Here is a 12,268-nt window from a genome sequence, read left to right on the forward strand (position 1 = left end):
AGACAGCTTTCACTGGAAATTGGAAATGGTAGGGTTTTTTTTTTTCTAGAGAGGAGCTGGGAATCGAAGCCTGGAGTCAATAAGGCAAACACATTTTGATCCAATCGGTTCTGGAAATATTGGAAATGTTTCCTCAGCTGGAACTGGTTCCCACCCTAACACACAAAAACACATATACTCAATAGAAATGCAGTGCCACAGGCATCAATAAAGTCACATCTCTGTAAAGTCACATCTCCCTGTGCACTGATCAGGCACATACAGACACAAATTCAATTGTCCTAATGACCCCTTGTTAGCAGAACGGAATCATTTCATAAAAAAAGGCAGTAATATACCAAATGGGCTGTTTTCTTGCTGCTAGCTGAAGTGCTCCAGTGGCCTAGGTATAGCAGAAATGAGTGGGAGACCCTGGTCTGACCCAGTGCAGTGCCAAATTAGCCTTGGAGACTCGTAATTGGTAAGCTGATGTCATTTGGAGACAGACATCTGCTGTGGCGCAATAATGAAGCTCTGTCTAAGGTAACAATATGACTGGAAAGCCATTATACATCTGCCAGTGATTAGGCAGGAGGGAGTACACCCACTTGTGTATTCACATCCTCACTTTCACACAAAATGCACAAACTTGTGGACCAGAACACTTTGTAAAGGAAACTGTTGCATGATATAACACTCCTCAAAGGCAAACAAACGGGTGCAGCAATTTATTGAGGGAAAACAAGCTTCCATTTTGACTGGCGCAGAGAAGTGCAGGGCGCCAGGAGAAAATGGTCTTGTCTGCAGAATCGGGGAAGTCAGTGTTGGGTAAAAAATGGGCCTGACTTTCCCGGCGATGTGGTCTTTATAATGCCCACCTCTGTTCTCCCTATCTCCCGCTGGGGAGGAAATTGAAGTGTCAGACCATTGGGCGCTCTCAGAGTATATGATTTTAGTTGCTGCTGCCATTGCCCTGGTTTGTATTGGTTTGTGAAGCACTCATTTCATCAAAGGCAGACAGCTGATCTCACTGCACTCTGTGGACATGGAAAATATAATGCAGAAATAAGAGTAAATTGAGAAGTTGTATACAGGTTTGCAGGTGAAAAAGATAAAATGTAAGGCAGAGATGAGTTATCTGCTTCTTCAAATGACCTCAGAATATTTTGATGCACATTAACCTAAGACAGTGTGGCTTTCGAGGCATGAATTGAAATATGTTCTGATTTGTTTTTCAATCTCATGTAATAAATAAAACAAAAAGAAATCAGACCTGTCTATGCAGATAGTATAACTGCTTCATGTATTTGTCACTGGAGATAAAGGGAAGTTTAATATGTCAGAGAACTGTAACATCTCTTACAGGATAATTCTACTAGAGCTAGTTTTTGCACTTTTGGCCATTATTTCAATTATGTTAACAGTGTAAAATATATGTAATTGCTAAGATTTGGGATCATGCACTATGTCCTACAGTGAAGGAAATACAAGATTTAAGAGAGTAGTTAGAAAAATTGGGATGTATGCTTATTCACCTTCTTGCCAAGAGTTAAATGAGATGATTAATACTATGCTCATGTCCTTATGGTAAATATGAAACTTAAATTAGCACAAAAACTGGAAAAAGAGGAAAACAGCTAGCTCAGCTTTGTCCAAAAGTGACTAAATCTACTTACGAGCACCTCTCCTTCCAGTCATGCAAAGCTCAGCTAACTGGCTGCCTTTTTTTTTTTTTTTTTTTTTTTGTCACTGACAGACATGAGAGTGCAATGACTCTTCTGATTTAATTCTCAGTAAGAGAGTGAATAAGCATGAAGAATTTCCTAGAATGTCCAGCTATTCCCTTTTAAGCATGTTGTAAAGAAGCCAGCACTTAAGTTAAGCCAGAAAGTCGTTCTGTAAACTTCAGTGGATGTTTGGAACAAACTGTTTGGGTAATGGTTTTAATTGTTCTTCTCTATTTATTCGTACAAATAACCTGGGGTTTGTTAAAAACCTGTGATCATATGGCTGCTGCATGTTTCAGATCCTATTGCATTTAGTTTTAGAGATGTTGCTGATTTGTCAGATCACTGATGAAATGAATTTGTGTTATCTTATTATTACTAGCAGGAATGATGGCAAATGATCTGAAAAGGAAGTACTGGACATCAAACTCACTGTTGGCATGATGATAAATAAACTCAGTTCTTTTTTAAATTGCTATAGCTATGTCTCACAACAGATTAAGTGTATAAGGCTTGGCAATGTTCAGTCTCCCATGTTTGAATGTGGGTCATGAGTGCCAGAGGCAGCCATTTCACCAGGCCAGTGTACGTGTGAGGAGTCAATTCCCTGAAGGGGGCCGGTATGTCATTAGACCTTCCTGCTTAGTTCAGCCATTATACGGCTCTGCTGCAATTCCTGTCACCAACTCCTGACCCCTCCGGTGTGCGCACTCAGGGAAGGTCAGGCGGGAGTCAGACTGAAATGGACCAAAGATGATGGATGGCATTATTGCATGATGTGTGATGACCATTGTTCCTCTGCAGCTAGCCTCAGGGTTGATTGTCATTCCCTACGAAATCAAATTACACATGAATAATCAATGTGCTTGTTTTATATTTGACATGATACTTAATAGTGTGGAGTTGAGAAGGTGTTTGTCAAGTGCCCGCTCGCTTTGTCGTGTTTGTATATCTGGGTTGTTTGTGCATCATCACAGGGTTTATATTTATTCTCACGTTTATTTTTACATCGGAACGTCTGCAGCCTTTTATTTATTTATTTATTTATTTCCCTGGTATTGAGCGTGCATGCGCCTGTGTGTGTAGGTACATGTGCAACTGAGCAAAGACAATTTTGAAGGGGGATATTAGAGATGGATGGATTACTGAAAATCTTCTAAAGAGGGACAATCCATCATGCACGCTTATTAGGCACACACCCTGATTCTCAAATGGCATTTTCTCTATCATATCTGCTGTCACCGTGATACCATCCAGACATTCAGCTCAGCTCAGCAAGGCTCTTTCTGTCTCTTAACTCCTTTTCTGTCTTTCTCTCTCTTTCTCCTCCTCCTTCCCTGCCCATGACTTTGCACAAACTGCGAGCCATTCAGGTTGCCTTGGTAATGTTAATAGGATTAGCAATGGCTTATGCATATCCACCATCCCGTGTCTGGGCATTGATTAGAGCAAAACAGTCGCCTGCACATCCTTCCTGCAGCACACTGCACAAGTACAAACACTCTGCAGCGTATGATGTGGTCCTCAGCTTGGCCCCCCTCACTGCTGGCTCTTTTAATGTGTCAAATTGTCCCTGGGCTTGTGCTTCACAGACAAGAAGATTAAAGTTTTCCTCGTGTTCCCTCAACTCTGCTCGCTGCATTCTGAACTTTAAAATCTTCCCTCGACTTAGCTGAACTCCTCTTTCCTCTGTACAGCACATGAATGTGTTTACCTATTTAAATAATCGCGCTTGGTTTGGGGTCTCGTCACACTGCTCAGCTAACTCCCATCTGTCTATGTGTTCCCCAGGATTACGACCTCAGTCAGCTCCAGCAGCCGGACACGTTAGAGCCTGATGCCATCAAGCCGGTCGGAATCCGCCGTCTAGACGAGAGACCCCTCCACCCCGAGCCACAGTACCCCATGAGGTCAGCAGCACCCCACCCTGGAGACATCGGAGACTTTATCAATGAAGTAAGAACACCAGCCAGCAACAGTTCTTGAAAACTGAAATCAAATCCCAGGATCCTGGAAGAGAGCTGAAATGAAAGGATCAGTGCTGTCACAAAGCTTGAATTTCATTTTCAAGTTGAATGACTTTCTTATAATAAATTTGTATCTAAATAAACAATTTGGCTCAGTATCGAGGAGTTAAGCACCGCCTTGTAGTGAGAGAAAAAAACTTTACTTTAAATTGAATCAATTATTATTAGAATTGTTTTCATCTTCTCCCAGCAGTAGCAGAAACTTTTCTCATCTCACATACATCCGATCAGACATGTACTAAGCCCAAAAAGTACATGATGCTAACTCACTTAGATATAATTGTTTTTCTCTTCACTTTCCGCCAAAGTAGTTATAGATGTGTCAGCATAGAAATAGGAGATGAGAGGAGCAATACATTGGCTTTCTATCGGAGTGCAGTGTTCTCGCCCTCGTTTGCCTGAGGCCATCATTGACTCTAGCATGAAGGGAGAATGTAAAATGAAAAGAGCAGTCATGTATTTTTCACAAGCTCCAACAGACAAGAGTTTCACAGCATTACAAATGGAGTTCTCTCCTAGTTTTTGGATGGTGCCCATGTTTTTAGATTAGAACTTGCTCTTTCAGCTCTGCTCCCTGACCATCCATCTCTCAGATCCCTCTACCCAGACACTACTCATTTTCACTCTCACCGTTGTGAATACACCTAATACACTCGTCCAGCAGTTGTGGAGTGCAATTGCGCCTTCCAATAAAGAACAGCTCGACAATGTGCTCCATCCTTCATCAGACTTGTTATTTTAATATTCTCACAAGACCTTTGAGACTTTTCAAGTCTGAGCATCCTGACCCAGAAAACACTTGCTGCAACCAGGCAGTGTTGATCTGTTTTTAGTCCCAGATTTGACTGTCGCTAAAGCTCAGTCATGGTAGCTCCAGCGCTCACACGGAGCTGGAATCTGACCTAACTGATAAGGGCTAGCTGCCAGAGGAGCAATGAGATGAGTGGTGAGGGAGGGGAGAAGGGGGGTGGCGGGGGTCTGATCTTCATCCTGAAATGTGCACATGCCCCAGGAGCTTGTGGCTCTTAATTAAATTAGAGGGACAAAAAAATTAGGCATAGATTTAGCATAAGGACTTTAACCTCACAGTTGGACAAACAAAGATCTATTAGTCAACTCCTGGTCTGTTCCCACAGAGGGGGGGTAACATTAAATACATTACCGCCAACTTGACATGACCTCTGTTGGTCACAGGTGGACGCAGTGCCACGGAGGAAGACAAAGCTGAAATGATTGCATTCAGTGTTTTGCATAGTGCCTTGTTTCAGCCTGGGCAAAGTTGTCTGTGAATATAAATACCAGTGGGTTTCATTACACATCTCTCTTTGTTATCTGCAGGACAGAGCGACTCCAAAAAAGTTAGGACAGTTCACCATTTCACTAAGAGTTGTGATTGTCTGTAGCACAGCAGATGATTCAGTTCTAATGAAATTATGAAGCTGGGTTCTGTGATTGACTAATCGTATGAGACTGCCGGTGGGGTTTTGGTCGCAGATAGAGGGGGCTATAACCAGCAGAGCGATTATGGTTGTAATTGTAATGAACGATCCATCTGTCATATTTCCCACCAAATTATCAGCACCACGGCCCTGAGCAAAATACTTAACGAAAGCTAACAAGTGGAAAATAATCGTTAAGTGCCCAGGCACTTTAATTCAATCCATCTTTTTATTTGAGAGCATTTCAGCGCTATAACGGCAGCATAAAGGAAACAATAAATCTTTGACAAGTTCCCAATGAGCTGAGGTCTCGTTTCTCTTGTGTTATGTTGCTCTACTTCTTTTAATTCATTTATTATCTGTTGGGTGTCCTCACTTGTGGCCGTACGAGGGAGAAAGCAGGCTTGGATCCAAAGTGGTTCATGGCCAAAGCACATCTTAACTCCTAGATTAGCAATCCATCAAGTCTCCTGAGTCCCATTAAGGAATGAGGCTGGAAATCAATAACAGTCCATAAGGACCTCTCATGACGCTGTGAGGATTTCTGGGAATGTCCAGCACAATCTTCAAAATAGACCAAACCCAACCAGCACCACGAGCGTCAAGTTAACAAACAGAGAGACACGTTTTCGGCAAACACACACATGCTTCTCTCATTTCTGCCTCAGTTGAGTCTTGTGCTTACTGCTGCTGTTTAGGCAGGAGACAGATAAAAATGAAATATTTAAAGATATCGCTATCTAGATTATAGATGTATCAGTGCTGGAGTTGTACTGCCTGTGCAAAGGCCTTTGAAGAGAGAGGGGGGCCTTGCACAAGGGTCAGTGGGGGAGGGGGTGATGATTCCACTCAACTGAGGCTTCTGGTCACGCTCAATCTTGGCTTTTGATCAAGCAGCGGATAATCCTACATCCCAGAAACATCAGGAGAATGCCAACCAAAACAGAGGAAACTCACAGGAACACCAGAGCCTGATTTCCTGAACAAGTGGAGGCAGAACCACTGACTGGTTTTAGGATAGATTAGCCTGTTCGTGTGCAGCAGTAGGGGGGAGGGAGCAGCGTTCACGTGGCTCATCCCCTTGTTGCAGACGACGTCGGCATGCAGACACCGCCTAATCTTTTCATCTAACCGTGGTTTTATTTCCTTCTGTACAGGGACTCAAGGCAGCAGACAACGACCCCACCGCTCCTCCCTACGACTCCCTGCTAGTGTTCGACTACGAAGGCAGCGGCTCCACAGCTGGGTCCCTAAGCTCCCTCAACTCCTCCAGCAGCGGGGGCGACCAAGACTACGATTACCTCAACGACTGGGGCCCTCGCTTTAGAAAACTGGCGGACATGTACGGTGGAAGTGACGACTAGGACACACAGCCACTCCTTGAATGATGATGAAAAGATGGAGAAAAAAAAATGAAGAAAAGGAAAGATTTCCTGTTGATGGACATCTACAGCTTCTGATATTCCCCCGAGAAAGTGACGGAACTGTGACAGAAAAGAAACAAAAAATAAACATTGATTCAGAAATTTTTTCAAAAACCAACCTAGGCTTATTGTTGTAGTCTACGCATACATATGCTTGTTGAAAGCTTAGGCATAGGCTGTGGTCCAGTTATGGTGGATGTGGGAGGGAACACTGGTGGACTGTCGCCACTCGGATTGTTGGTATTGAATGCGCTCAGTTACACTTGAATTTCACAGTACAGAAGCACTGGGATATAATGTGCCTTTTTGTACATTTTTTTGGATCTAAATGATTAGTTTTATGTTCAAGGCTTTAATGGTACTGACTTTTGGAGTGATTTCAAACAAAGTATGTTACACTCTGGTATGCTTCTACATGCTTTTTTTCTTTGGTTACACAATGCTCCTGTTTGTTGAAGATTATTTAAATAAACTACAAAGAAAATGAAGGATCATCTGTTAGCTTGGATGGAAGGAAAAACAATTAAGAGCAGCACTGTACAGTACGCTAGACTTGTAGACTTTTTCACTAAAAAATTAAAATTATGCAGCTGGTTGCAAATAAAGGGAGTTATGAATCATACTTTTGTAGCAGATTTTTTTTCCTTTTTTTTTTTGAAGTGATGTAGTATTTTACAAAAACAACAAAAAAACTGTTTTGGTCTAATCTATGTACACTTCATATGCCTTAGTCATCATCTGATATTTTCAAGTTTTACTTCACTGTAAAAAGATGTGTGTACATAATGTTTTTTTTCTTTATCTTTTTCTTTTGATGTAGTATATGAAGAAGTGCAAAAAGTTCCAAACTTGTAAATGTATAATTTGGACTACAAATTCAAGTTTTTTGCATGTTTTTATCAACAAAAATGAAAAATGTTGTTTCCCAAATTTATTTACAAAGTGAAAAAATAAAAAATCTGGGTGACATTAAATGTGTAGAAGTTAAGAGAGTTTTTTGTATAAAAAAAAAAACAAAAAAAAACACATTGATAAAAATTGAAAAGTAGTGATCTTGTCAGCACAACTGTTGAATTTGTACCAAAAAGGGGGGGTGGGGCGGGATGACATGCTAGGCACTAATTAATGATTCAGCTTTAAGACTGGAAAAGGTTTTGGACTTAAGCCTTGTGGATAACCATGTGTACTGGAAAACAAATTATACATCTCTGACCCCAACCATCCAAATAAAATGCTAATTTTGGAGCTAAAAACTGCCTCTTTATTTATTTGTTTTTACTCAAACTCAGCATTGTTGCAGAGGCTTAATTAGATTGCGAATTGTGCAATCTATCTCAAAGGACAAGAGCTTTAAACAAAAAATAGTTCGTCGGACAATATTTTACCAGAGGCGAGAATAAATAATTTATACCGTTATTCATTTGTTGCTTGCACCCATTGTATAAAAACCAAAATGCTTTAGGCTCATAGAAGTCTGTGGATGATAAGTTGTTTGACTTGCAGGCTAAGAAGAAAACAATAGGCTGTAACAATATCTGTGTGTCCCTAAGCCAAGTCAAGGTCAAAAGCTCATTGAAAAGCCAAATCCATCCAGCACCTGCCTGCTATCAGGGATTTGTACTGTAAAATACTGTAGGTCAGATTGGACTTGGACCTCAAAATGAAGAACGCCTCCAAAAAAACTGCCTCTGGGGACATGGCATGTATCTGGGCTCCTGGGACATATGGAAGGACATCTGTGTGTGTGTGTGTGTGTGTGTGTGTGTGTGTGTGTGTGTATATACTGTATGCGGGGTGGAAGCAGCGGTAACGATCCGTTCAGTTGTCACGTGCACGGTGTCTTGGGATGATGAAAGTCACAGAGCGTCAGCCGTTTAGCCTTCACCTGCCCTTCCTTTCCTCTCCTGCCTCTATTACTGTGGGACTTGTAATTCACACAGCCACCACTTGCACCTAGTTGAATAGATGTGGACATGGCTTATTAATTCAGCCAAATTATAGTGGAGCAAGTTTGGTTTTGTAGTCCTCGCACAAAGCGCAATGAATGTCTATTAGAGAGTAACCAGTGAACCGTACTTGCCTTTTGTTTTTCAGCTGGTGTAATCAGTGTAGCTGGTCTGTGTTAATCAGTTCCACATCCTGTACCTCTTGAGAACACCAGTAGTTTTTCATACCACCTCCTGAATGAACCTGAATGAGGAGTTATTCTTGCAGAGGTGTTTTCAAATGACCTCGTCTGGTGCATATCACTTATCTTTGAGTATACATAGCTTTTCACTCCATCTGCCAGAAGCAACATGAAATTTTACAGTGCCCAGTCAGATGAGAGAACCTCGAGGTGTTGTTTCAACTGCGACGGGAATCAGATTTGTTTCGCCAAATCGCTTCCTCTGACTTTGAGTTTTTCAAACCAGATGGTTGGTTTTAATGTACCGTACTTCTTTTTGTTTCTGCTTTCCTAATAAAGGGGGTTATACCGCTTCAATCTTTGCCTAACTACATTCTCTGCTTTGATCTTGGGCAGGCACAGATGTGCTTAGTGACTCACCATCTGAAAAGGGCTTCATCAAATCCTTTTTATGGCTTAGATGTACCCAGAGTTAACAACTGTGCAGCCAAGCAGGACATTGTTTCAGAGGAAGGTTTTTACACCATTAAAGGAATAGTTTGACATTTTTGTAAATTTCTTGCAGAGAGGTAGTTAGGGAGATCAATTCCACTCTTATCTCATGCATATCTGTCCTCCATTTTAAGACTGAGGCTAAGCCAGTTAGCTGAGCTTAGCAAAAAGACTAAACAAAAATGGAAATGAAGAAAAGGCAAGTCTATCTTTGTCTGAAGATAACAAAACATGCCTAACATTATCAGCAGTTCAAAGCTCACAAATTAACACGACTGTTTAATCCCTGCAAAAACAGAAACGTAAAAAAGGACAATTCACTGTTATTGTTGGGTTGTGTTTTAAACGATCTCTTAGCTCGGAGCAGTTTATCGTTTTTACACTTCAGTTTGGATAGATAAAACTAATGCGATACAGCAAGGCTAGCTGTTTCCACCCTGATACCAGCCTCTGTGCTAAGCTAAGCTAACAGACTGCTGGCTGTAGCCTTATATTTAAGGGACAGATATGGGAGCAGTATCAGTCTCCTTATCTAATTCTCCATTGGAGAGCAAATTGGTAATTTCCCAAAATGTCAAACTTTTTCTTCCGATAGCCGCAACACAAACAACAGTGTATATTAGTTCAGTTCTTAATGCCTCCTCTTCCCCAGCTTCAAGTCCTTTAAAGGCTCTCCCACCCTGCTGTATTGTCATCTGATGATGTCAATTTATATTCCGGCACTGCACTTCAATTTCACAACATGGATTATCCCTGAAGGAATGCTGGCAATCTGTGAGAGCCCAGGACATAAAGGCAGCCACTATACAGCGCCTTCACTATCCACAGCCGAAATATACAGTTCTGTACCATTTATAGACATGTAGCGTTAGAGACTGCTAAACAATGCAATGAATATATTATGAAAGGAATATATTATATGGGAAATTAAAGGACAATATGTTTGAGGATTCTAATCATCAGCAATTGGAATGACTATTATGTGAGAAGCATTTTTTTTTTTTTTTTTTATCATTTATTTGCCATATGGCTCAACAAGGATGGGTGAAATAATTGCTCAAAACAGTATCTCATTTGCACATTTTAGCTAGCTGACAAATGGACAAAAATAGTAATGCAAGGGAATTTAAATATACAGAAAATTATGTGCAAAGCTAATTAAGTTGGATTGAAATGACACTGGTTTCATCTGCCATTTTATGTGAATGTCTTTAACATACAAAATGCACGTATTAAAAAAAAAAAAAAGCAAACACCTCAGGAATGCAAAACAATAAATAGATAATCAATGTGCTATCATTTGTTGGCTTGCACTGTGGTCCTTGTTGTCTATTCTGAACTGAAACCTGGCTCTCATGTGCACATTTCATTCCAGTGACTCCCATATCCTTTCTCCCATTAGATACTGCAATATGTGCGGGGCAGATTATTGTTTTAGTTTTTATTCTCGATATTAACTCCAAATACGAGAAGGAACTCAACTTATAACCCCCCGAGTACTCCCAAGATGTTCTATTTGGAAAATGGCTGCAGATTGCTGTTCTTACAAGCACCCTGGGGCCCCTTTTATTGACTGTGAAACAATGCTTTCACCAACACCCCCTCACCATCTCAGATTTACAAGACAGCCATCCTCAGCTCCTCAGTGTGTGTGTGTGTGTGTCTGTGCAAGTGTCACAGAGCTACCCAGCCTCCATGGGGGGACTGTCAGTAAACATGCAGAATACAGACTAGAATCCGATGCAAACCAGCTTCTAAGTTATGCTGCTCGTGACCTTTGGTGGACTTTGGGAAGATGGATGCTACCCAGGCTATCGATAGAAATTTCTGGCCTGCAGCAGCAAGAGCATATTTCTTATGGCCTCCCAGTCCCTGCATACTACCTTCGAATGAATAAGTAAGCAGGCCGGATGACAGGAAGCGCGCACACTTGTGCACATGCAGTCTTTAATGTATTTGTGTATAGACCTAGTGACTTGTGTAAAATCAATCAATTTCATTTCTACTCCGTTACCCTCTAAGTAGAATATTTGATCCTTTTTTTTGGATTGCTTCACCCACAGAGAGTGAAAGGGACCTGCTCTTGAGTCCCAGGGTTTTTTGCAATCACACCAGCATCCAGCCTTGATCTACAGCTCCCTGCGTTCTCACTGACTGCAGGCAGATATCTGTCGAACGGCTCACCCTCTGTTTCAGCAGATATTCTGCTACTTCTCTTCACGACGCTGATTTATCAGCTCTCATTTATCAGGCCCCATCCTGCCATTATTCTCAGTCCACACACAGCCGTGACACCGTGGTCACAGAATTGGGGAAGGGGGAGGTGGGATGGTGGTGGTGGTGGGGCTGGCGCACTGAGACGAAAATGATGAGCGCTGTGTCTCTCGTAAGATGCATATCGGCTGAGCATGAGATTTTCAGCTTGTATATGAACGTTCAATGTCACTTTCCGCTGCCTGCGAGTGCATGGAAGGCATTTCTCATCTCGCTGTGGTTTCTCTTGCATGAATGGTTGATGTGTTCCACAAAGGACATGTAATCATAAACGGTGCGCACGCATTTACAGACACCCAGGCCCTCTCTTCCTGTTTCTGCTTCCGTCTCTGTTCGTCTCTACCTCTCTTTGTCTATCACACTCGCACATTACAGTTAACCTTCTTTATCACAACCTGAAAATGACAAAAAAAACCAACAAAAACAATTGCATTAAAGCTATATTATGTAACAATTCCAAATTAGAATGACTAGACATATGTTATATATTTTGTGGAGTTGTGTTCTTCCATTATCCCAAATGTTTCCAGCAATATTCCAGACCTAGTTAAATCTGTGATTTTTATTTGGCCGTCTGTCAGTGGTCTTGTTTGTTTGTGGTTGTATGCACGAAGTGGTCAAAATGGACTTTTTATCCAGTTTTAAAAGGAGCTAGATGTATACTTTTTCTACCGGCAAACTTCTACCGGTTTCTTACAGGGAGCGGGTGGTGGAGATTGTCGTTTGACTTGAAGTTCGGCCATGTTTACAATACTAGAGGTTATAATACGCCCTCTGA

The 12,268-nt window shown here is 41.5% G+C and overlaps 1 protein-coding gene across 1 annotated transcript in view; it reads left to right on the forward strand.

Annotated features, from left to right (window-relative positions):
- Positions 1 to 7,849, forward strand: part of cdh2 (cadherin 2, type 1, N-cadherin (neuronal)) — a 60,199-nt gene extending 52,350 nt beyond the window's left edge. The window contains exons 15-16 of the mRNA XM_023427208.2: positions 3,498 to 3,662; positions 6,330 to 7,849. Of these exons, the coding sequence (XP_023282976.1) occupies positions 3,498 to 3,662; positions 6,330 to 6,536 (372 nt within the window). The 3' untranslated portion in view covers positions 6,537 to 7,849. The remainder of the gene's footprint in view (positions 1 to 3,497; positions 3,663 to 6,329) is intronic.
- Positions 7,850 to 12,268: the final 4,419 nt, after the last annotated feature.

The sequence above is a fragment of the Seriola lalandi genome, unplaced genomic scaffold (assembly GCF_002814215.2).
Source record: "Seriola lalandi dorsalis isolate HSWRI2012SDOR001 ecotype SW California unplaced genomic scaffold, Sedor1 jcf7180002054855, whole genome shotgun sequence".
NCBI lineage: Eukaryota > Metazoa > Chordata > Actinopteri > Carangiformes > Carangidae > Seriola > Seriola lalandi.